Source organism: Coturnix japonica, chromosome 17 (assembly GCF_054131305.1).
Source record: "Coturnix japonica strain WE chromosome 17, WE-NBRP24, whole genome shotgun sequence".
Lineage (NCBI taxonomy): Eukaryota > Metazoa > Chordata > Aves > Galliformes > Phasianidae > Coturnix > Coturnix japonica.
This window is the reverse complement of record NC_140679.1, coordinates 3,335,245-3,362,054: the sequence shown is the minus strand read 5'-3', so window position 1 is coordinate 3,362,054 and position 26,810 is coordinate 3,335,245. Positions and strand designations below refer to the sequence as shown.

At 41.8% G+C, this 26,810-nt stretch overlaps 1 protein-coding gene across 1 annotated transcript in view; it reads right to left on the bottom strand.

The window, feature by feature from the left end:
- Positions 1–303: 303 nt before the first annotated feature.
- LOC146758051 (cytosolic carboxypeptidase 4-like) overlaps positions 304–26,810 on the bottom strand; it is a 61,152-nt gene continuing 34,645 nt past the window's right edge. The window contains exons 4-5 of the mRNA XM_085518309.1: positions 23,698–23,864; positions 304–800 (exon numbers count right to left, since the gene is read on the bottom strand). Of these exons, the coding sequence (XP_085374435.1) occupies positions 797–800; positions 23,698–23,864 (171 nt within the window). The 3' untranslated portion in view covers positions 304–796. The remainder of the gene's footprint in view (positions 801–23,697; positions 23,865–26,810) is intronic.

The following is a 26,810-nucleotide window of genomic DNA, read 5'->3' as shown; positions in this document are numbered from 1 at the left end:
AGAGGTGTTAGGGAGCAGCCAAGGCATCAAAGAGTATCAAAAGGCTTTGAAAGGTATCACAAAGTGACAGCCAGGAAGACTGGGATTATCATAAGCAGCAACCTGGATGCTAGAGATTATTTGCTCCCATACAAAATGGTAGAGATCTTGCTGCAGACATCCCAAAGCCAGGCAAAATGGGAACCCAGAGCTCTGCCTGCACGAACCCCACAGCCAGAGTGTTGCAAGCTGAGCTGCCTTGCTGTTTGTTGCATTCATCGCAATCACTGTGAATGAATACTCAGAATGCAGTCAAGGCGATAATTGAGCATGAGTGACTTTATTCAATAAAAGACAGGAGGGCTTGAGAGGTCAGGGGTGAAGATGGGACCCCTCTTGTCAAGATGAGAGTGGCTCAGAGCTGGTGCTGCTGCCTGGTGCCTGGGACTGGCAGCCTGACTCTAAGTCCCCATCTAAGATGCTCAGCTTCACCTCACTGATGCTGACCTGCTCCTGCATGGTGGTGCTGCTGCTGGGGCACTCGGGCTGTGCTTGGGATGGGCAGCACTGCAAAGGCACTGGGTCACAATCCAGGCAGGTGACTGCTGTGTCTGGCAGGCTCAGGTCAGCATCTTCAGCAGAGCCAGGAGATATGAGAGCATGAACGTGGATGAGCCCCTTGTGTCCATCACTGTTACCATGTGGAAGGCTGTCATCCGAATTGCAGCAATTCGTGCTTAATAAGAACTCTCCATTGATGGAAACACACTGCACATCACTACTTGGTTTGGATCTTTGGGGTTGACAAGGGCTCGAATCACCTAGGAAGGCATAGAAACACAAGGGTTAGTTTCAAACATTTGCAAGTTGAATCATGAAAGGTTGTTGATACTTGGTAATAGAGTGGCGGCAGGAAGAAGCAAGTAGGCTTGAAGCAGCATAGCCACTGTCTTGAAAGTGATCCTCATGCAGGTCCAGCTCGTGTGTTGTTTCACTGTAATCTGCTTCTTTGGGTCTACCTAGTGGGCAGCAACACTCGAGCTGTTACTGATATCACTGAAAAGAACTGGAGACAATTGTTCTATTCCTAAGAGCTTCAAGGTGCCTAGAAGCACAAATAGAAACCAGCAGTATTTCATCACTTCACCAAAAGGAAGGTCAAACACCTGAGCTGTGAAGAGCAGTTACAGAACCTATGCATAAGATCACACCAGACATAGTTTGTTCTAACAACAGTTATGGCACATAGTCCATTTCCTTCAATATTCCCAAAATGAAATGATGTGGAGCATTACAGGGAAAGAAACACTGCACACAGACACTATGACCCTGATTATACTCAAGCAGCAGACTTAAAACAAGTCAGAGTTTTAGATTCCAGGATATTTCAGGACCTATCATGTGTGAAATTCAGTTACACAACAGTGCCTAGGTGCCTGCGTTTCAAGCAACTTTCAGATCACAGCCATGTAAAATAAAAACAAATTCAGTGCAGAAATAGCAATCCTGTACTATAATACTCATGAGATTATCCATTTTTTATAGCACTCTGACTAAGTTCTAAAACTTGCTCATCCCAGTTCACTTCAACAATTTCCACCAATTCAAGCAATGCAGTTCTGAGATCCTGTGTATGTTGTGCAGATAGAATTGAACAGTGCAGGAATAATCTCTGACAGCTTTAAGAGCTCCGTTCTGCTTACAAACTCTCAGTCCAAAACTATTCACAGTTTTAAGGAAATGAACACCTGAAGCAGTTGGATCATCTGCCATTTGCCGCATTCTGCTTCTTGGCATCATGATTAGCACAAAGGGTTTTCTGCTGTCCTGCAGAGATGGACAAAGTCCTGCTTACAAATGGACCAAGTTTCAGTGTACAGCAGAGTTTGTACCAGACTAAAAAGCCACGTCATTCAATTCATGTGCTCAGGTTGTTATGCACTCCGAAAGGAAACAGAACTGACTGTTGAATTCTGAAGTCAATCTGTGGGGTCCTACATTACCTCCTGATTCTGGAAGAGGAAATTCTAATAGCAAATGCAGAACTTTGACCTTTGTAGACATGAGAAGAGCTGGCATTTAGGAACATTCATTTCAGGGAAATCAAATGATGTGTCTATATTTTTACTACAGATAGTATAGGGAGCAGCCAGTTGAAGAACCAGATACAAAAAAATCCAGCCCATTGGCAGGAAAATACTTCTCCTTAAATTCTGTATGCTATCATGGTATAGAATCAGGCTACAGTGCCACATAGGCCAACCAAGCGTAGAACCAAATCCACAAAATACTGGTAGACAAAGCAGCAAAAACAGGGACAATATTCAGCAGACTGTGCTGTGACCTTTCTACCCACAGCTCAGCATGTTCTGCCATCCGAAAAGCAAGGCCTCTTGTCAAGCTCAGCTATTTCCCTTCTCAGTGTATTCTAGCACCACTGATACCCACTGGTATCCTCCTGTAGAGTGCCATCATATTGTCATCATCCAAAGGGAAAACCCACACAGCAGAGCATACAGCAGTACACCCATGCTCCAAATATCCACCTGAAAAACAAAAAGACAAGCTTACAAACCTGAAGCACCTCAAATGGCTTCCTGACAGACTGGATTGTCTGCCCTTGCCAAAGCCCACATATAGCCCATGAAAAGCTGGCTCTTTCCCTCAGGAAAAAAAAACCTTATCGTCCCAGAGAAAGCATATAACCCTCATTCAATTGCCCTTCCACTCAGCTTAGAGCACTACTAAAACCAGCACCTTCACCTTAGCTCATCACACTGCTGCAGTTCCTTTTACAAGGATTTCACTGGCAAAAATGAAATCAAAGCAGTCACAAGGGATTTAGCACAGTTACGTGTTACTGGCTACGAGAGCTGTCAGCACAGTCACCTGTCTGGCTTTGCTGCTGTTCTCTTTATGTAGAGGCACAACAAGGTTCAGACACCTCACAGTGCAATTCTCACTTTGACTGTAAAGAAAAAGGAGGCTTGAAAAGCAGTGTGTGGAAAACAAAGAAACAAGAATTAGAACAACAGTGGGGCCATGGCACTTGTAGGAATTGCTCCGCCTTTAACAGCAGAGCGATTCAAGAAGGATGAGGGCATTCCAAACCAGACCAGTTTGGACAGATTAACAACTGCAAGTAGTGGGTTCCAAAATTCCAGACATGAAATCAAAGCTGGAAAAACTCTTCACATTTTCATCTCTCAATTTTTAGTACATTGTGCATTACAACGGAAACAATTCTTCACATACAACTTGGAAGCTAAAGACAAGTCTGACAAAACAGACTGCACAGAAATGATGGATAATTAACAGAGCAAATTGCTCTTTCAAACACTTAGTAATAGAAAGAGATCTCTGAAGTTGCTGTTCTGTAGAGCCCCAAAGCAGTCGCTTGAGGCAGTTCAGGATTAGCCTGAGACAAACCAGCCAGCTGTGTGAACTGAGACCAATTGCACTTCTTCTATTTTACTTTCATTCTATGTTACCTCACTAAGCAAATATTGTCTAAGACCATGAGTATCACATAAATGTGCAGATCTCAAGCTGCTCACTTATCTAGTACTCTTGGCATGATGCTTTATTTTCCTCAGCTATTCATCTAGATTGTGCCTGTTGATTGTGCAACAACAGCCTGTTGGTCTCGATTACCTGTAAGAGGCTTTAAATTTGGCCAGGAAAAATCATTTGAGGATAAGTAATTATCTGGGACTCAGTAAGGCAGTCTTCCCATGCTTTCATAACAGCCGAGATACACACACACACAAACTCATGGAACCCCACTGCTTTGCACAATCCTGTGCACACTCACATGTGTCATGCACTGATTTCCCAGCCAGTCCTCATGGGGTCTATTACTTAGGACAGGAGTGCAGGGGAGCAGCCAGAAGCTGTTTGCATTCCCTGCTGTCTGCTGGGCAGCTTTGCTGGAGATGCTTGGGTTGCTTTGTTTTTCCTTGGGAGGTGGGAAGGAGCTTTGGGTTGGAGGCACATCCCGTGCCAGAGCATCTCGATGGCACGTGTGGGGCACTGATCTGCAGCAGATGAAGGGGAGGAGGTCCCAGCACAGCTCTGCACCATGCTCTGCCACACTGGGCAGCTTGTTCCTGGCTCAGCAGCGCCATCAGACAAGGAGCAGGGAAGGAAATCAAGGATGGGGGGTACCATCAAACGCAGTTAGTGCATGCCTGTGCAAGACAAACAGACCCAGAGCTTGCGGGTTGTTCCTGCTTTTGTAGCATTTGTGTGCTGTAGCTGAGCAAAAGGTTCTGCTGCTTGAATCTTCTTCTGCAAGAGCCGCCTACCGGTAAATGTCTGCGGGGATGGAGGATGTGACAGAAAGCATTTGTCTCCATGACAGCGTAGTTACACTTGGTCTAGAGAGTGAGAGAGGCAGGCAGCACTGCCTGATGTTGGTCAGGGCGAGCTCCTCCTGCCGCATCACGATGATGGCAGGGCTGGAGATGATCTGCAGGGACAGCTCACAGGTGAGAGCCAGGAATGGACACGGCGGGAGGACAGAGGTGTTAGGGAGCAGCCACGGCAACAAAGAGCATCAAAAGGCCCTGAAAAGCATCACAGAGCCACAGCCAGGAAGCTTGGGGTTTTCATGAGCAGCATCCAGGATGCTAGAGACTATTTGCTGCCATACACAACGGCAGCAGAGCTCTCGCTGCAGGCATCCCAAAGTCAGGCAAAATGGGAACACACCCAGAGCTCGGCCGCACAAACCCCACAGCCAGAGTGTTGCAAGCTGAGCTGCCTTGATGTTTCTTGCACTCATCCCAATCTCTGCGAATGAAAACTCGGAATTCAGTCAAGGCGTTGATTGAGCACGAGCGTGCCTTTATTCAATAGGAGAAAGGAGGGGGTGTGAGGTCTGGAGGAAAGATGGGACTCATCCTCTCTTGTAATCATGAGAGCTGCTCAGAGACCGTGCTGTTGCCCGGAGCCTGGGACTCGTGTCCTGATTCTGTGCCCCCCTGCGAGATGCTCAGCTTCTCCTCGGTGATGCTGACCTGAGCCTGCATGGTGGTGCTGCTGTCGGGGCACTCGGGCTGTGCTTGGGCTGGGCTGCACTGCAGAGACATTGAGTCCAGGCTGGTGCCTGAGGTGTCTGGTGGGCTCAGGTCAGCAGCTTCAGTAGGGATGGGATGAATGAAGGCTTCAACCTGGAATTTATCTCCAATCTACTTTTAATACCTTCATTCGATCAAAATCTACTGTCAATACCTTCAAAGGAAAATGATGCTTTGGGAAACAGAACTTGCAGGCTGAGAGATAAAGCCAAGGTCTTTAGATAAAAATGAGAAAAGATTTTGCTTGTCATTTCGTAACTGTGATGAAATTCGTAATTTTTGTTTGAGCTACATTTTGATAGAATAATGTGGTCGTAATGTGCTTGACTACAAGCATGATTTCCACATAAAGCTGACTCTTAGCAGGAACTCTGTTTCCTTTAGAAGCAGTGAACCCTGGTAGCGAACAGCTTTTCTTACTTCTAAAGACCCTGTCAACCCAGCACAGGACATGCAGTTTGCTAGCATTAAAGAACAAGTTTGTATTTTCCTTGTAAGCAATGTCGGAAGAGAAAGACAACACACATTTCAGAACCATTTTGGCCCCAGTAAAAGTGATGCCACGGAAGAGCTCCATCAAAACTTATGCAAAAACATAAGTTCAAGTGGGCAAGGCCTTATGAAAATCTTCCACACAACTCAATGGAGATTGGGGTGGGTGGGTTTATGAATAAGAATCCTTAAGAATTTTCTTCTAAGAGACTTAAGAACTGTCAATATATATATATAAAGAATATAAACACTAATTCTGTTACTACAAATAAATATATCCAAAGGGTTAGGAGACCAACCCGATCATATCACAAGCTCTTTGATGACTGTAAACGCAGTCATCAATACGCAGAAAAAGATTTAAATAGATTAATATGAATGAGTACAAATGTACAGAAAGAACAACTAGGAATAAAGGTGGAGAAATGAAGGCACAAAGTGAGACGAGTCTGGCAAAAATATCACACAGAAAAGGATGCAATTCTTTCAATTTATTAGTAGCAAAAAGCTGCATAATAAGTCCTAGTTTGCTCCTCATCAGAGAAGCAAATCCTATTGATAAGGTTGTGAGGAGAGATTTAGATCAGTTTTCATAAAAAGGTCAACTGTGATGAACTAAGGTTGTTAAGAACTAACAAAGAAGTAAAAAAAAAAAAAAAAGGCCTAGAATACAAAAGTAATAGGGTAGAGAAGATACATAGCTTAGATCTCTCCGAATGAGCTGAATCTGCTATATTCCTACTGCATTTCTAAGGGACTGACTCAATCAATCTCAAAGCTGTTAACGATTATGTTTTTAGAACTTAGGAAAGCCTGGTGATGAACCAGATAACTGATACAATGTACAGACTTCTTTTGAAGAGAGGAAAAAAAAAAGGGGGGGAGATGATGAAAAATGATAGACCTGTCAGCTTAACTCCAGGTCCTCAGAAGAAAGAAACAGTTTAGAACAACTTAGAAGAGATAGGTATCATTCAACACACCTTTGTCAGGAACAAATTACTATTAATGATTCTAATTTACCCCTGTGAGAAGGTGTCAGAGCAACACAGAGTGGACGAGATGCCAAGAGAGTTTCCAAAACTTTACTAAATTCTCAGGCCAGATAAGCAGCATGGTTTAGATGAGCTATAGAAGGATGAACATCTGTAGGTTGCTCCAAAAATAATGCCTCCTATTTATTTCCACGGACATCACAGTAGATACAAAGAGCACAATAACACTGCTTGATAGAGTAAATTCTCAGCTACTAAACACTATTTCTCAACTCAGATGCTAGCATTAGCTATGCATTTTCACCAGCAGTGAACAAGAGCCTGCAGGTCGCACTTAAAAAATCTGCATGGCCATCTGGAACACAGCTTGTCTTTCACATCACTGTCACCAGTGCTGAAATGTACCATTCACTGCCTCACTGTACTCACATCCACTGATTGGTCACTGTACATGTCCAGCAAACGTCAATGGATGCCATTTTTTCTGCACAGAGAAATTCAGTTCCATTCCTTTGCTTCATGTGCACTTCCATGACAGACGCTATTTTGCCTCTGCTGCCACTTATCACACAGCAACAAAACAGAAGGGGATCCTGGTGGGAAGGTTCAAACTCTACTGCCATACCACCAACATCTGCCTCTGACATCCTCAACCAACATAATAAAATAGGAGGCTTTACTTTCAGAGCAGCTCTTATAAAAATTGCTTAGAAAAAGTACTCTGAAAGTAGCTCTCAGTCTCGCTGTCAAAATGCATAGCTGTTCTAAATGATCTTCTGCAGGACCTGGTCACAGAATTGGTACAATCCAATATTTTAATTAAAGATTTAGATGAAATAGAAAGTATGTTAATTTGATTTGTGGATGAAACCAATGTAAGACAAGTTTGCATTGGAATTCAAAATCATTTTGACAAACTGGAAAAGCAGCCTGAAGTAAACAACTGCAATTCAATAGGGTCAACTACAAGCTACTACAGTCAGGCAGGAATAATCAATGCTACAGACACATGAACGAGGAGCAATGACAAGGTAGCATTTCTACTGGAAAACGACAACATTCTGCACTGCTGAAGACTGCAAGCTGCATGTGAGCCAGCCACTCATGTACCAAAGTGCAGATACAATTCTGGCTGGGTATTAAAAAAAACCTGTACGCTGGCAGGACACACAAATTAATCTGTTCTCTCTGCACTGTTAATCTCTCTGTTAGAATTCTGTTTCCAGACTCAGGAAGCAATTCACAGGGAGACTTGGCACAACTGAAAAAGGTCCAGAGGACATCACTGAAAAGCAAATAAGCTTCTTCCTATGGCTAGTCTAGGTAAGACAAAGAATATATATGGCAAGGACTTCCTATGGCAAGATAGGACTTAAGACAGACAGACAGTTCTAAACATGAGAGTTGTATGAGCTGGAACAGATTACTTACAGAGTCTGGTAATCCCAATATTAGAGATCTCTACAGAAAACTTAGACTAACCTATCAGAAATGATGCAGCTAAGTTGAAGAAAAAAGATGGCTGGTGGAGGTCACCGCCAGCCATTAGCTTCATTAATTTTATGCAACCACAACTAATATGTAGGAACAATAATTCCAACATTAACTGGCAGAGAAAAGGCAAAGGAGTAACAGGACATTTAGAGGACACTTCTGCTAGAACAGCACAGGACAACTTTGATTGGGAATGAGATGTGTTGGTAAGATACCCAAGACTGGAAAATCAATCGCTATTGGACACAGCAGTATTTAAAACCAAATCACTGTAAGGTCAGAAAACAAAAAGATGAGAAAGTATAATCCTGTATCAATATGCACCAATGGAATCAGGCAGTATAAAATGAAAGCTTGAATAAAACTTGCCTATGGTACTGTTAAACCTAGGAGGATTACAGGTCACTCCTTGCAACCTCACTCCTCCTCACAGAAACTCCAGAGAAGATCAAAATGAACAGAATTAGAATGAGCTTTCATTGATGAGCCGTTAGGAACAAATAGATTACTGAAAGCTGTGTACATTTTATCAGCAGCAACCAGGTTTGGCAGGGCTGTTATCGCTGGGTCTTAGTTTATAGAGGTATAGATGAAGGGGAGAGGCCATCTGGGCAGAGCTGCCAAGTGAATCATAACAGATCAGGAGCACAGGGCTTCCCTTCAGAAGGCTGAGCTGGGAACATCGTATTGGGAATTCTTTCTCTTACCAATTTCATCTGATCTCTTCTCTCTAAATCCCTTTTCTATTCCAGGCTTTGTTTCTCTGGGGCCACTTACAACACTCCTTTGTTGTGACTGAAGGAAGGAAACAAAAGAAGCAGGAAAGCATTTTGCTGTATTAAAAGCACAAAGATGGAATGTTTTGTTGACTGAATGTGCACTCTGCATTCTTAACTGTTCTGATCCAAAGCACAGTAAAGTCTTCAGTTGCCTTGGGTCACATTCACAGTACAAGTCAATATTTCATCAGTCTGGTATGGATTACAGAGGACTGAATTATCTCAGCATAAATTCTGGATTGCATTTTATATAGTCCATGGACCTGATATCTCCTTTCACTTTCCTACCTGCATTTTAGCAAAGGCTGCAGGTAGGTGTCATTCAGTAGGGTTTCAATAGACACGTTTCCAGGTCTCATACTGATAGGAAGGTTAGACTCTACAATACAAAGAACAGATTACAGCCATAAACTATGCCTTCTCTTCCACCCTCATCTCCACTCCCCAGTATGATACCTTATTTAACTTATAATTGCAGTACGATTTTTCTTTTGGGGTTGGGATTCTTATCAACTCCACCATTAAGCAAGTGGAATAAACTATATCAGGGCAAACTACAGGCAGGTAAAAATAACGTCTGCAATCTCTTTTCTAGAAATGAATTAGCTCTGGTGCTATAAAATCTCTAACAAGTTGGATTAAAAGACAGACTCCTCTTACATCTTTATTCCCAACAGAAATAGCACTGCTACTGCTGGGAGATTTATTCATGTCACAACCAAAGCACTTCACATTCCCAAGAAGACCAAGTCCTTTGGCTTATACCTCTTGTGACATCCTCAATACATTACCCTTTCCATCCACAGACCAGGGTATATTAGAGATTAATACAGCTCAGCAACTCAAAACACACAGATTGTCAGTCTCAGTAATCAGCCTGAAGAATTTAGAGGACAGTTGTTATTTACTGAAAGTGATAAGAGACCCAGCAGAACACTTAACTCTAAATAAACAATGTGGAAACTTCACTACCCAGAAAGTCCTAAGTGGCAAATACACAGCTCAGATGTTCCTGAATATGGTTTGATTGCATCCATGCTGTGAGGCAGCAAAAGCAAAGGGAGGGAAAGCTTAAGTCAGAAGGCAGGGGGCCCTTCTCACATGGATCTGCTCTCGGTGTTTAGCACTGGTTTGTTAGTTCATTAAGAGTGTGTTAGAAATCAGTCTCTCCATGCTTCTCACCAGCTCCATCGTGCAACAGCGTGGCATTTATTACAATGCACTACTCAGTAATGGGGCCTTCTGGCATGTGAGCAGCAAGGGGTCATACTGAGCCTGAAGGGAGCTGGCAGGGGCTTTGTGCAGCACAGAAGTAACTGCAGAGACAGTTCTTTGCTTCTCTCATAAGTTTCCCTGTAGAGAAGTGTCCCATTAGAACAGTAAGAAGACGGCAACCAAACCCCATCTCCTTAGAAACATGCAATGATTTACCTATTCTACCCTACCACAATGAAGTGCTTTAGCACTTTACCTATCTTAAGCTTGTATTGGTTTCTGCTCACCCTAACGCTGGAAATAAACCCATTCTCCAACAAGCTGTTGCTGCTCACACAAGGACTTGTGATGGAGCTCTAAAAATAGCCAAGTGGCACAACAGAGAGAGCTCCTGCATTCACGCCAACACCAGGATCCAGAGCCCAGGGAGCTGAAAGGGCTGATAATAGCCTCCATCGCTGGGCACTAAGTGGTTAGGCTTTGCCAGCTGCTGAATTCCTGCCAGCCATATGTCTGATATCCTATAATAACCAGCCAGATGTTGGGCTAAGGTAAAGCCTGACAGAGTTCAGAAGGAAAACGGTGTGCCTGCCTCTCATGATCAGCCCTTGCTGATCTTTGAACTCGGCTGTTATCTTGAAGGAAAGCCTCTTCTGAACTTTGGCATGAATCTAATTAATGAGTTAATTCCCTGCTAATCTATTCTCCTCTTTGTGTCCGTTTCATGATTAATTTAGTTCCAGTGAATTTCCTTTACTGACTGCAGAGTAGAAACACACTTCCTACCCTATTAATCTCCACTTCTGACCCATCAGTAGGGGACTAAACAAGGGTAAATGGCTCCATGCTTTTATTTTCTGAACCAAGTGATTTCTAGCAACGTAAGGTGGAAGGAAGTAGGGAAATTCTGCAGGCACATCATGCCACTACTGTAAGAAAAGGTGGAATAAAGGCTGTCGATTAATTGAAAATTCTGCCCAGTTACATCAACCACACATCTAACAGAGAGGAAAGAACAGCAAGGCTACACACTGCATAGGAATGTCATTCGGATGTAAAGGATCAGATAAATAGCCAAGCCCAAACACCAAGAAGATAAAATCTGTTGAGGGAAACATAGCAGGGATCTGGGTTTTGTTATTCCTGAAGTTCCAAGGCTCCCTCATATATTTCCAAAGATATTTTACTGGTGTGGAAGAGAAGATCTTAACTGGAGAATGCACAGACTTCTCTGTCTACCTCTGCCTCCAGCACTCTTGGGAAATAGAAGGAAATTTGGCCTGTTTACCTGTCTGCTGAGGTAACAGTTACTCTTTCAGCATCTAAGTCTTAGAATGAAGTCCTCTTTGCTGAAAAACGAACATAATCTGCTGTTTAAACTAATAAAAGAACAACAAACCAAAATCAACCTGCATTACTGTTAGCAGCGTACAGACATGACAGAAAGCAGCAGTAAGGCTGACATTTTCTTAGTTAAGCTAAACGACTAATAACTACCTGGAATAACACGGGGAGTGAGCACAAGGCTGCAGCTTTATACCTCTGGATCCCATTCAGGGCCAGGCTGTTTATTTCCTTTAATGCTTTACATCTGTTAGCATTAAACCACACTATCAGCTCTGATGGATTTACATGTATCTTGCTGTTGCATGCATCTCTTGAGAGGCTGAGGGATGGGAAAGGTTACCTTCCCGCAATTGCGTTCCTACCCCCATAGCTCTCATGCAGCCTTCAGGGAAGCATTAAAAAAAGAAAAAGAAAAGTAAAGAGAAGCAAAACCCAAAGAGCTTCCTTCTCCCATGAATTAAACAAAATGTTCTGAGGCTGTATAACATCCATAGGAGAAGAAACGCTGCCGGTGATCAGCATCGCAAACCTTCCTTCTGATGGCACAACGTGTCAAGGACATTTTTAATGAGGGATCAAGGACACTGCTTCTTGAGAGTCATCTTGTTTAAGCTGTGCTAACTGTGGCTTTCTTAGCATGCAAACCCAGCACCTCACAAGAGAGGCAGGAAAGCACCACAAGGCAAAGAAGTATCCTGCTTGCAAGGCTGTTCCTGTCATACCTGCAGGGGAAATAATCTCAGATGTTGCAGAGAGCATCTTTCTATTGATCCTTCCCCAACAGCCGTTAACTTAGAGCCACTCAGTAAGGAGATGGAAATGCCAGAAATGAGGAAAAATACACCAAAATAAGCAGAGACCTGTAGTGAGCCTATCCATTATCCACTTTCTGATAAACCCCAGTCCATATGACAGAAACTACACTTCTGAGAAGCCTAAGGAATCAGTGGATGCTGCATTACAGAAGAGTCTTTCAGATATCTGACACTGCTGGGAATAAACTCCTGATGGACCACGACCAAAAGAAGGACATGAGCTAGCAAAGAGAACAAAGATCAGAAGTTATGCAGGGATGCTGAGTACACTGCTCCCAGTTTCTCTCTATCTCCAGGTGCTGGGTCATGCATGACTAGATTTCCCAAGCAGTACCTGGTGTATGGCCAGCAGCAGCAGTATTAGAGGCTTAGCTTTCAGGCCTTGCTCTCCAGGGACTTCCTCCACTTGGAGCAGAGGCTTTGATCCTGAGTAGTACATTTGCACAAAAAGAACCTGGGTATGATTTTAAAGAGAGAGAGAGAGAAAAGTGAACACAAGCTTTGCTTCTGCATCTTATGTCTCCAATCTGCTCCTTGAAAATGGCAAAGACATCTCAGACATATTGTCAAAGGACCCAACTAATTTTTCAGCCTAATCCATTCTTTGTATCTCCATGAAAAAATAATATATATATATATGTATATACAGAAAATTCTTGAAATTAAGGCAGTTTTTCACTTCCATGAAAGCAGGGAGGGATCTTAGGTCCCAGCTTCTTATGGGGACCCTCTATCTTATTCACTGCTCCTGTGCTGCCCACAAGCTGCCAGCATGACATCCTCATCCACTCAACTCTCTCTTTTCCATTTCATCCTTTCTGGACTAATTAGGTGAGAACCGTCTTCAAGTCAGACATAATGCTGAAATCTAAAAGATCTAAATATAAAAAGTGACATCATTTCTTACGGGCATGCATTCCCACCTGAGAGACTCTGGTTTCCTTCACAACCCCTCTTTGTGGCCAGCAATCTTCCAAGATTATTACTTAAAGATAAAATGGTTTCTCCAACACATTCATCAAATCAGGTGATGATAAGGCTGATTAATCCAGGAACCTCCATCCTTCCTGAAAACAATAAACTGCAAGGCCTACAGACAACAGGATGGAAAATATTACAAAACTTATTTTAAGAAATGCTCTGCTTTCTCTATCGAAGCCATCCTGAATTCCTGTCTTCCTACATGTTAAAGGATAACACATAGAATCACAGAACAACCCAATTTGGAAGGGACCCATAGAGATTACTGAGTCCATACTGGACCACCCAAAAATCAGATTGTATGTCTGAGTAGATAAATAAGGACGGTTCCAGAGAAGGTGATTAAAGTCATTAGAGCAATAGGAAGGCTAAAAAATATGAGTGTCTTTCGTGACCAGATGCACAAGAGAGACAATCATTGTTTACAAAATAACTGGCAATTTGGGCACTCCCAATTATTCTCTCTTACAGCAGAGGACAAAAATGCATTTGCAAAGGTGAAAGCGCAGCTGAAGAGAGGAAACATTTTCTGAGCAACACACAGCTGATCTATGAAACTCAACTGATAGACTCAAAAAGCATTAACCACTCGTACAGAAAATAAGAACATTGGAACATTTCATTAGAAAGGATTATTGTTATTATAATTACTTGGAAAGGCTATAATTTCTCACATTTCCAAGTATAAATAAATAACTGTCTGAAGATAGAAAGGCATTCCCCCATATGGTGGGAATAGTTTGTAATTGTCCACGATGGCAATTTCTTGCATCTCTCTGAAATCTCTAATGCTGGGCACTGTCAGGAAGGACTCCTGACTGGCTGAACATCGTACAATGGATCCTGTCTCATGATTCACATCTTCACAGATGAAAATACAGGTTGTGTGTTACAATGAAAAATAAGTATTAATGCGATGGAAAGCCTGACAAGACAAATCCAGGTAGCAATACCCAAATTCTTGGCTGCCCCCTGCAGTTCAAAGGAGATCAAACACTGTTTTGTTGTTTGATACTGGGAGTTTGCTTGCTATTTGAATACCTTGGACTTTTATCTTTTAATGAGATGCTGATGCTTTATGGAAGATACTGTAGAATGGCATCTTCAGAAACAATTCTGAAGTACACAGTGTAATGTAAAAACTTGTTGAGCAGCCCAGACAGAACAAACAGATTACACAGGAATAGACAGAATAGACAGGAATAGATGCTTTCTATTCCTCCCTTTATTCCTTATTTCTAATGATACTGCCCTGATAGCTCTTCTTGAATTTAGTTTCTTCCATTGCTTACTCTCCCTCCAAGCTCCAATTCCTCTAACTCTTTTTTGAAAGAGGGATTTAAGGTAGTAACTAATTGTTAATGCTTAATAGGAAGCCATTATAGTTTAACAGGTAATAAGATACCATAAATAACACTGCTGGTAATGCACTTTTAAATGGTGAAGGATGTACTTGAAAGCGTAACCACACAAAGCCTGCTTCTGTTACTTTAAAAATGAAACTCATCCTTCCAGAAATTAGCTTCACATCCATCCGAAAAACACAAGTTTTACCAAGAAGAAATGGATGCAGGATTGAGAGACATATTCAGCAAGGGACTCCGACTGCATCTGGGGAGAAACATGGAAAGAACACGCTCTAATAGCTGGAAACAGCTGTTTTTTCTTCTATCCTCTTACAGTGTACAGACCCTGCTTCTCCTTCCTGCTCTGGTGGTGGCCAGTGCTTGGCATGTTGTCTTTGCTCAGCCTGAACTACTGTTATCTACAGACTGGCCGTGGCCAAAATGGCACAGGTCTTCATCTTGTGAGTGAACTCCCCCAGTATTCATGGGAATTGGATTTGAGATTTTAGGCTTTATTTTTGTGTGTGTGTGTTCTTCAGATGTTAAGTATTCACAGAACCATACTCAGGTTGAAAGGGACCTCAAGGATCATCAAGTTCCAACCCTCTGTGAAGATCCGTATGAAGTATTAACATCACATGATCTTATCATCACATCTTTGCAGGCCCAGCTCCAGCCAAATTCTCACAAATTCTTCCTGCTAATATCTCATTTAGCTTATACATCTTAATAAACCCCCACTGTTTCTGAGACGATATAATGAATCGCCACAGGCTACAGCAGCTGGCTTACATGTTTATGCCTCTATGCATATATGTCCATGTACATGTGTGTGCTGGGTCTAAAAACACCAACCTGCACGTATTTACCTCAGTCTCACACAATACTCCTGCCATGTCTGTCTCTCTAATATCTCATATGGCAGCAAGCAGCAGGGGCTGCGCATGAGTCACAGCCACAATACACTGCACAGCCAGAGCCTCTGACAGAATATACAATAGAGCTGAGATGTCAGTGGAGGTGGCTTTGGAGTACTTTAAAAATGCTGTTCAAGTGCCAACTTTCACCTCCAAATACGACACTTTGTTCGCCCACCCACTTTCGTTCCAAGTTAAATGTTCCTTTTACTGCAACTCGACAGCTTTAATTATGAATTTATCTGTCTTTTTCTATCCCTATAACTGTTCAGTCTCTCATTTGTCTTGCTAAGATTTTTGATATGCTCCTAGATAGCAGCTGTATACTGTCACCACAGTACAAGTGGCCTGGTCAGACTCTCATTTGCAGGCTGGGCATCAGACCAAAACCTGCAATAAGCTGTTTGCCTCGAAAGCACAAATCTCATGTGTTCCCTCTGCAGAGAAAGAACAGAGAGATGGGGACACAGTGTGCTGATGAGCATCACTGTATCAGAACCACAATGCTTTCCTTTGCTCTTATTGCCTGAGAAACTTAAATACATATAAAATTCTGACCTGAGGAAAACGTGGATCCCACTGATGGTTTCACTGAGGATGCAGCTCCTTCTATCATATTTTGCCCACGACAGAAGACATCCATTTTAAACACTAATGTAACTAACGTAACCCTGCCGCCATCAATGCTGTGCAGGACTGATGTGTGGTAAAGCCTTCACCACCTAGCTCTGCAATAATGTTATATGGAGTGTCCTAACACTGCCTCTTAAACACCTGATCCATGGTCAACCCAAAATTGTCGCATCTGGCTGCATTCAAAATGACTGTAAGTCTAAACATATCAATCCTCTCATTATCCTTTGTGACTTCTAGGAAAGACTCTATCCCGTTCCAGTGTCAGCACTATCCTGGTCTATAAAGATCACCTCAGACGGAAGTGCATATCCCTCATAATCCAGTCTTTTGGGAGATATTTCATAACTTCATAAATTAATGTTGATTGCTTTAGAAGTAAATTTTTATCCCAGCATGTGAAGGGACCCAATGACTTCCACATTTCAAGTACGATTTTAAGGGAAAAGGACTGTACCACAGAAATACAGATGCTCCTAATCAATACGAAAATGTCTAATACCAGGCAGTAGCAATGTGCCTCACAGAAAGGGCAATGCAGAGCCCATTTGTTCTGCTGGATATATACAAGTTCATTATCGGTACTCCAGTCAGATCTGTACGTGTACAGTAATTTGAATAACCTTCGATATGATAGCATGCAGTCCTTCTGTGATTCCTTTTTCTGCCATTTGCTCTTTTCATCTCATCCCTTCCTACTGCTGTTTAAATTGCTATTATTAGCTATTAAATGATAAATGAATTACCTCTGAAGTAAGCATGAATAATTGTTCCCAGCCTGAGATAGGCTTGGACTGGTATTTGGTAACAGTCAACAAGATCTGTGTGGCTCCCAAGGTTATTTCATAATAATAATAAAAATCAATAGGAAGAAAACAGGGACAGCTCCAGAAAGTGTTAATGAAAAGTTGCTGAATTACAGTGGCTCACCTGTGCACAGCTACATAAAAGCCTTCTGAATACCAAATACATTAATTATAGACTGCATTGCTCGGCTGAACCTCCACAGAATTCATTGGGCTTGTATTCTCACACTAACAAAGGAGAGACGCTGAAGAGTGCTGGATGAGAAGGATGAAGGGAGGGAGGGATGGAAGAAAGTTCATGTTCTTATTTACAAAACACAATTATCAATATATATGTACTGAGAGTAAAATCTGAATCCAGTAATAGATCTAAATCCAAAGTTGGAGGTGTTTCCTCTCATGAGCAGGCACATCAAGGTTTTATGTCAGACCCTGGACAGAAAGAAGATACTCCCCTTTTGCAGCATCTGTATGAAAGAGCACTGTAGAGTATATATGTATTTAAGCAATACCTCCTGGTAGTCATAAACTGATTCTGACTCCTTACAGTAATGTGAGTCTACCCCAGAACTCTGCAGCTGCTCTCATAGCTGACACACTCCTTTACTGTTAAAAGTTAGGCGGTGCCCTTGAAGAGTTATATGAAATACATTAGCAGCTCCTTTTGCTCCATGTTCTACACCACTAACATGACACAGTATGGCAAACACGAAACTTGGATTTACCTATAAGCTATCACCATCACCATGCCCTTTTTGCTCAGGCATCCAAACACAGGAATATCACATTCATAGATGTTCACAAAGCAGTAGAAACTTCAAATTCCTCTAACAGCTACATAACCTGTGACCAAGCTAAAAAATGGAATCAATAAATAACCTCTCCTTCTGAAAGCTGCCCCAAGATATTTAATGTCTACAGATGATCAAGGTTAAAAATGTTCCAAATCTTTACTTAAAGAAAAATGAACGTTCAATCAAACAGAAATCTGAATCAAAACTACCAGATGATTCCTGCTGATGTTTTCCAGGGAATTAGATTCACAAAATGATGAAAGAGCCCTTTCATCTCCATGCGTGTGTCAGAGGACTCCCCAGAGTCCAACCGTACAGACTGCCCCAGTGGATCAGGTACTCAGCCTGTTGGAACCATGAGGAGATGGGGCATTTGGGAGGGTGAAGCACTGTCTTGCACTCAAACACTTCAGCCAAAATTAGTTCCAGTTCATATAATTTAAACGAACAAACAAAAAACTGTAACAACAAATGAAACCCACATTCACCTGTAAGCAGAGGAAGACACAAACCAGGAAGCAAGGGAGCCATTTGCCATCACTGCACAGAACTATCATGTCGTAATTCTGCTGTTTAAATATGTGTTAAAGATGCATGAATTGAAACCAACACGCCTCGTTCCTTCTTTGTTCTTTTGCTCTTTGAACTTCCCACCTTTGGGTCTGCTTCACTCTATTTTGATCTGAATGGCATTTTGGCCACATAGCTTAAAAGATGAGCAGAATTGCTTGCACAGCCATAATCAGGCGAGGATGCATTACAGAGAAGAGATGGGAAATCCAACAGTTCAATACTATCTAGGATTGTGATGGTGCATCAATGAAGTATAGGAGAAGAGCAAGCACAGTTCCAAATGATCTACAAATCCTTCTTGTATATTATTGGATTTGCCATCCACTCACTGACCATTTTAACTGCTCACTGTATGGAAGATGAATAGATTGCACCTGGACAAAGGGCCATGGTAGTGATTAAACATTCTGCTTCTGATTAATATCACAGTAAGGTATATTTACCATCTGGGGAGGAGAGAAATTTATCTCTGTTCAAGAAACATAAGAAAATGATAAAGAAACACAAGAGATGAATAATATCTGAGTCAGCAGAAAACACTTAATGACTTTGCAAGGGTCTGCCTCAGTATGTAAGAAACACCTCCCAAACAAAGGGCTACAACTGCTGCAGTGTTTGCAAAACACTCAAAGGCACAAATGCAAAAAGAGAATGAACAGAAGTGCCATCCGTTCAAAACATGAGGAAAAAGGGGAAAACACCCTTAACAAGGTAATGCTTTCTGAAACCTGCTCTTAGTGAGCAGTCACTTCTCATCCTCTTTGTGGTCATGAAAAATGTGAAGTTACCTGGGCAGCACTGACTTAAAACCCAATTGTTTCATAGCAAATGAGGCATGAAACTTATTATCAAAAAACATGATGTCTGAAGTACATGCTGTCATTTTGTTTTCCCAGAAGACAGCTTCCGAATGCCTGAACTGACTGCAAGACATGGCTGGAAATACAAGAATTAGTGGCTCTTCTTGAGCAAAAGCAGAGTTGTGAAGCCAACATCTACAGCACTGTATCTTTGTGAGATAAGAGAGAAAAATGCCTCTACAATCAACTGATACATTACCTTGTTTTTCAGAAGATGGCTGCAAAATGCAGTTAACCCTCCACATATTTGACATTTGACTTGGCAGAATGGTCCTTAAAACTGGCCTGCTGGTAGAGGAATAGCCTTTTGATGCAGAAAAACACCTATAAAAAGTTTCTGAAAAGAAAAACCCACAAACTACTAAGTTCTTTAGTAGGTCTTGTGCAATATGAGGGTGACGGCACCTAAACAAGTGTGAGAGTTAAGGAGAAATGCCCCAGGGGCACAGGATGCTAACTAAAAGCTGGCTGATACCTTGAACAATTTAACCACTAGACAGGCAGTTATGAGAATTGTATTAGGATGATCAAGAGTTTGTTCCATCCCCAGATGCATCTATGCTTCTGAAGTTTGCAGGATGTTCTCTGGATGATATTCTTTTTGGAAACATTTAAAGAATCACTTGTTTTTGTCTTCAACTAATAATCATGGGAAGCAATATATTAGGTACCAACAACCTTTGGAGTACTGGTTCCAGGACTCTGCTAGCACATCATTTACATACCATTTAAACAGAGCTAAAACAAAAGTCCCCTTACTAGACTTTCCCCAGTTTTAGAAAGGTACAGCATTGAGTAGAGCATTGAGTAGGAAGTAAATAGGAGGTTTTTGTGGAGAGAGAATATCTGAGTAAGGAACTTGCAGTGTACTGTAGAGATTTCAGAGTTAAACTATTTCCACACAGTCAAGCACTTTCAGGTAATCCAGAATCCTATGATCTCACTGCATCTCATGGCAATAATCTCAGTAGTTACTTGTTGGTCTTTAAGACAGCTGCCCTTAGAGAACCAGAGATGAAGAGTTGTTATGTGAATTTCATGTTCTCCAAGGATTTCCAGGTTCTGGGGGAAATACTCTACTGTTCTATTAGTAATGTAGCCCCAGAGACAAAAATTCAACTCCCTTTTTGCTTATTTTCAGATATAGCTACTTTGTTACCCTGCCTCTGCTGGGAACTTACTACACAGTTAATGCTCCTGAATGACTTCATATACTGTATGTGCTAGACTGAGGTCAAGAAGGAATTCTTGCCTGTGTTCCAAAATACATTTTGTTAGGACCACTAAAGGTTTAGCACACCTTTCTTCGGCTCACTGGAGACTGTACACTGAACACTATGAAATCAGGTGGGAGAAATCCCCCATTCACACAAGATGCCTCCATTAGACCAGTCATTTCCCCAGTAGCTATTACCTTGCTTTGATCTACCGCTCACTGACTCTGACAGAGCAAATAGTTTATTCTAGAGAAGTAGCCAGTGTCCAGCCTGCTCCTTCATCCTCCTCACAGCAGTAGCGGAAAAGTAAGGCTGCAAAATGCCCTGAGCAGAGAGAGCTCTAAGAGGAAAATTAAAAGACACATCCAGTTATAAACGTTGACAGGTGAAAATGTTCGCTGTTGGAGGGAGATGCTGAGATGCCAAGTCAATGCCACGCACACCAGACACCATGACAAAAAAAAAGACACAAACGCAGAACATGAACCGTAGGAGTTTCGTAACATAAAAGACCTCTGGCTTGTGATCTATGTACCTTTGCCATGAGACATATCACCTGGAAGTCAGATCTGTCCAGTACTGGATTAACTTCTCTTTCCATGGCTTGACCTGTCACCCGGAGTACTATAGAGACGGGCACTCAGAAATGCACATTTAGAAAATTAGATAGATGTATTGAACATAAGCACTGTGCAATTAATCTCACTGATCACAGCTGGAGTGGTCAGAGCAATTTCAGCATGTTTTCTGCAAAATAGAACCTTATCAACTAAATAAAGATCGTATTTTCATCAAGGTCGAGTGACAGTCATCGTTTTCTTCTGACACTGTTAATCCTGCTCTGATAGGAAACATCCATATGTGTATCTTTCTCTAGGTGAGAAAGTCAGTCAAGACAGTCTTCTGCAACACGCTCTACCAAAAACAAACTTAAGCTGCAGTCAGACCCATTGGCTCCCACTTAAACACCCACTATTCATTACACAGTACAGAGGTCTGGAAAAGGGATTGCCTGCAAGGTGTTTAAACCACCTCTGCTCACAGTGTAAAGCACACAAGAAAGACATCCCACAGTGTAACCATTTAGGTCGCTCCTGTGTAGCACCTGCAGGCCCCGAGTTCAACTCTGCTTTGGCAAAGGTACAAAAATAATTTGGGTTATTTCCATCCTCACAAGAGGAAAGCATAGAAAGTGTTCAAGTGTTTTTTGTGGTAACTACAGAAGACAACAGCACTGGTTCTAAGCTATAAACACTTCCTGCTCCTTAAACCATGAAAGACAGCTCTAGTCTTGGCAAAAGTAGACTATAATTACCATTGATGTAGTGACACACCACCAGTAAGCAGAAAGACTCTGCTGAGCTCCCTGTGCTACCTAAATGGAGAAAGACTGGATTTCATCTTTACAGAGTAAGATTAGACCGAGTGGAACCCCACACTGCAACCTCCAGTTCTGATGGATAATCAGTTTTTTATTTCATAGTCTATGCATTATTTTATTTCAAAGTCTGAGCTGGGGGAGAGGCCTGGATACAGCTGCTCTCCTGCCCATAGCAGTGTGCTCTCTTTATTCTGCATTCTTCCTTTGGTTGCTTTAGGCCTCTTATTCCCTCTAAAATCAAATTATGCAGTTCTCTTGGCGAGACTCAAAGAAACCCAGAAGCAAAATATTAATTTTCTGAATCAGAATCAATAAGCTGCACAATCCTTTTCAATGAATTATTTATCATAAAATAGAATACACTTACAAGCCAAGCCCCTTGGTCCCCACATCTCCCTTTTCCTGATCTTTTGCAAAAAGCTCCTGTAATATGGCAAATCTTTAGACAGGAGCAAACAATGTAATGTTTACTTGTACTACAAATGCCAACTAATTGCACCTAACCCATCAGAACTCCATAAATCTGCAATTCCACCCACTGGAGTGAAAATGAACAAGTAACCATCACACTGCCTTCAGCAGTGACATCCCATCCCCAGATGACACAGAACCTTGAAGGGACAGAGCGCTTTGCTTTTGACCACCACAAACAGATATGGAATGGCATGGGAGCTGTACAAGGTAAGGGATTTTTCTTTAATTCTTAACTTCTTTAAAAGTATTTGTCATTAGAGAGCTGCTATATTGGTAAAGGTTCATCGCCCACACAACATCAGGAAAAATGAAATGAATGCTCACTAACATGAAACCAACCAAAGAAAAAGGTAATGGAAAACCACACAAATGAGAGAAAGTGCTCATGGAGTTGGTATGACCAACTTATTTTCAGTGTCTGGGACAAGTCAGAGTTCAATATTTTCCTTCCCTGAAGTTACTTTCATGCAAAAACTCCTCCAGCTCTAATTCAGAATTGGAAAATCTGATTTATATCTCAAATTCATCCACCTGGCCAGGCTTCAGTAGCTCTCTCTAATGAGACACCAACGATTTCTCGGATGGCTGTCCCCAGTACTGAAACCATTTAGGATACATGTTAATTGCTTCATTTATGTGTTCATATGTACAAGTGAGCACAGCTATACAAAAGGAATGTCTCTATATTTTAGTTCTCTTTTTTTCATTGTTCCCCATAAACATTAAAAACCACGAACAAGCTTGTAAGAATGGTTTCAGGCATGAGGAACAGGTGGTGCGAATGTCAGTTAAGTATTCCTGCAGGGGGAAGACTGGAAGTTTGCTGTAAATTATGGGGGCATTTCTGCAACAGAAAAAATTGGCTTTTCATTGATGAAGCTGGAAGCACTCTTTGATAACAAACCCACTGGGAACTTCAAATCATATCACATCACTCAGTTATTTTTTCCTCCATTTGTCTTGGAAAAACAATATTGCAAGAGTAAGTGCTTGCATGTAGAACTAGGAATAGCATGGTTTAGAAAGAGCACATACATTTCTGCTTCATCACAGCTGAAGCATCCCATATTCTGACCTTTACCCAGGCCAAATTCCCCACATATGAGGCAACCTCACTTGCATACATCCCATTGAACACAGGAAGCTAAGAAATGAATTTTGCAATTAGGAAAAAACACCTCCCATATGGTTGTTTGGATAATGACTTCATCACACGCACCAAAAATCACAAACCTATGCTTCATATGTCTGTAGGATACAATGCTGTGAGGAAAAGAGGAATGACTGTGCGAATCCTTGCAGAATCAGGCATACTGTTTCTAAATCATACCATCAAAGTCCTTCACCTAGAGAACATCTTCCCTGTAGGAGATTGACTCCACAGAGGAGATCTGAGGTGGACAGAGTATCACCTGAAACTTCAGTTTCCTGTTGATGAATTCACTGAGACAGTGCCATCCATATGCTCAAGTAATATTTTGAGAGGAAAATGAAATTTGTAAGGAAACTGTCACTGACCTTTGTGCCCGGTCTGTTATTGTTATCTCTTCCTCCAGATCTAGGAGTAGCGCTGCCTGAGCCATCACCTTCTTGCTGCAGGGCAAGGATTTGAGGTGCAGAATGAGCAGAGCAAGGCAAAACTTGCTTCCCATCTCCTCCAGCTCTTGAGTTCCCAGCTGCAGGCCCTGGTGGAAAAAAGGAGGAAGTTTCATTGCTGAGTGTACAAAGCGCAGGTGTTGGGAGACTGTTTTTCAGAAGGACAGCTCTTAGTATTACAGTATCACCTCATTCAGGTTCCCATACAGTCAATCATGAATTCAATGATAGCATTTGTTCTACAGGATCTATTCTAAAATAGCTTCTATTTTACAGAGGCAACAGAGGCAAGTAGTGTAACTGCTCTGGTTACTTACACTGAAGTTGTCACTGTACAAATTAGACTCATACCCCAAGAGGATCTGACTAAATACACTCTTACAAATCATTAGGTCTCATCTTTTTTCTCTCTCTAGAAGCGTCATCTCCCTAAGCAATGGGAAACAAATAGGTTTTATGACTGTAAATACTGGACAGTGGCAGAGATTAGAGAAAAAACAGTGAAGAGGGGAAGGAGGGAACATCTTTAACAAGTTATGAATTGCTTTTTAAGAAAATCAATTACAAAGTAATTGCAAAATAACAAATAACTCTGAGGAATTTCTCAGTGTATTAAAAGCCTATGTCTCTAGTAGGGACGTGCAGGCAAAGAAATGCAAAAACAGGACTGGGATTATCAACATCACCTTTCCAAGAGGACTCCTTCAAGCTGTGGATCCTCACATGGAAGAGCCCAGACTTTGAATTGTCTGTGCATGCTTTTTCACTACTTAAAAAAATAAAGACCCAACAAAAAAGTAACACATCAAGGGCCTACATAGGAGTAATCCGGTGTAATTACTGGTAGTTTCTCACAAGCAGTGAGATGGCAAGAGACCAAAAAAAACCTCCAAAACCACAAAAGAGTCACCGAAAATAACCCAAAGAAACTGCAAAATCCCTCATCTTTGGCATTTAGTGATCACATCATGTGTTACTCCTTAATGCTATCACACCAGGGGTTGAATCAATTGCTGAACAATTGCAGCCTTTGTCAGTATCAGCCCCGTGTGCTTTTGAAGCACAAACCATTTCTGCAGCCAACCTTCTGACAAGAACTCCAATCCCATTTCCAAGACTGTTTCCTTAGCAACTGCCATAAGTCCGTGCTCACAGCCCTGGCACCAGCCACAAGCACAGTGTGTGCTCCACACCAGCATGGCCTGCTCTTGACCCTTCACTCAGTGTTTGTTACTGCACATCTTACAGGTAACAGAGCCCATATATTATATATATTATATATTATATATATATAATATACCAGTAACTGATAACAGGGGGCTGAGCTCCAGTCTCCTGTTTCTTAGTAGTTAGTTTTGTTTTGCCTTCTTTAATTTGTTTATGTTTCCTATGTAAGGTTGCACTTATAATTTCTCTAGGATCTTCTGCACAGCTGAGAGAAATTGGGAGCCAACAGCATGGAGGTGGATGGAAAAAAGAGGCTTCCCAAGTGACCATCTACAGCTCCCTTGTAATGCTTTTTTTTGGTTCATGTTTGTTAGAGGCCACAAAATGTCTTACAAGGCGAATGCCTTCACTTCAACTCCAGCAAGTCCAGCATGTACAAATAAAATCTAACATTAAAGCAGCCCTATCTGATAACAAACACATTTTCCTATAGTAACCACATTGAAATTCTGCTTGTTTTCTCAAACTATATGAATAAATATGAATAGGTAATTATAATAATGAATAATGAACAAATAATGCATTATTTTGAGCTTGTACATATACTGAGTGGTTGGACAGCTAGATAAGCAGAGGACGTGCCTAGAAGAGCACACAAACAATATGAGAAAACAGAGCCTCCCTGCCAGGCGTAGACAAAGGACTCTGGAGATCTGACTTCTGCTCTCAGAAAGTCTCTTAAATATCTTTAAAGCAGTCAGCAAATCTCTAACACCATTTCTTCTCCCATCCTAATCACTGCAAGCTTTGCTAAGTAAGAGCCAGGTGCAATGAACTATAGTAATTATTAATAATGGGAAGAAAATAGATGAAGAGGCTTAGAGGAACCAATGGTCATTAATACAAAACAACGAGGGCCTAGCAGCTCTACATAGATTCCTCACTTCCATTATTTTACTTCAGAAGACATTTTAGTGTGGCAGTTACAATTGGCAGGTGGAAATGGTGACATTTCTGAGCAAAAATAAGTCACTTCCACAGCAAAGGAATTATTCTCTCAGGGGTAAAAAATACAAGGAACATCTTGGGGCTTTCCCTGGGGTGTATCTTAGGGTCCTGTTTCCAGGATCCAGGCAGCACACTAAATACCTATCAATCCAGGAGATGCGAATAGTGACAGTGCTAAAACTCAGCCTGTGGGCTTACAATTCCCCAGGGTTTTATTCAGGATATGAAGAGGCCTTAGGAAACTATGAACAGAGAAATAATAATAATAAAAGTATAATACACCTGAGAAGCCTCAGACAGTAAGTGCTCATGCTCTGAAGTTAGCTGCTTTATGATGGACCCATATTGCTTCGAGAACAGACAGCTCGGGAATAACAGCTGGAAACCTCAGCTAGAACATTACAAGTTAACACATTTAATTCACTTCAAACACAGGCAGTCTTTTATTTTCCAACTCAGACAATGCTCTCCCTCTTCTTCCTCAGCTCTCAGCAGAGGCAGGAGCTGGAGCTGCATTGGTGACTACCATTAAAGTGAAGATGCTGACAGAACTGATGCATCAAACTAACAGCATTAATGATATCTGCCAGCAGTGCCAAGAGCTGGTGCTCTGGGTAGAAACCAGCCCCTCCTGCCTTGCTTGAAATTCTTGAAATTCTACAAGAGATAAAGAAAGAGAAGTGGTGAACTTTTGATTTTGGTTAAGAAGCTCCACAGCAGTCAAGCTGGATTGTTTCTACTCACAGTGACAATATATAACCCGTTTGCCACTACCATGCAGGAGGAAGCTGTTCTACCTGCCATCAGGTCCTCTGCAATGTCCTGAACTCTCAGAGACCCTATCTTTCCCCATCACAATC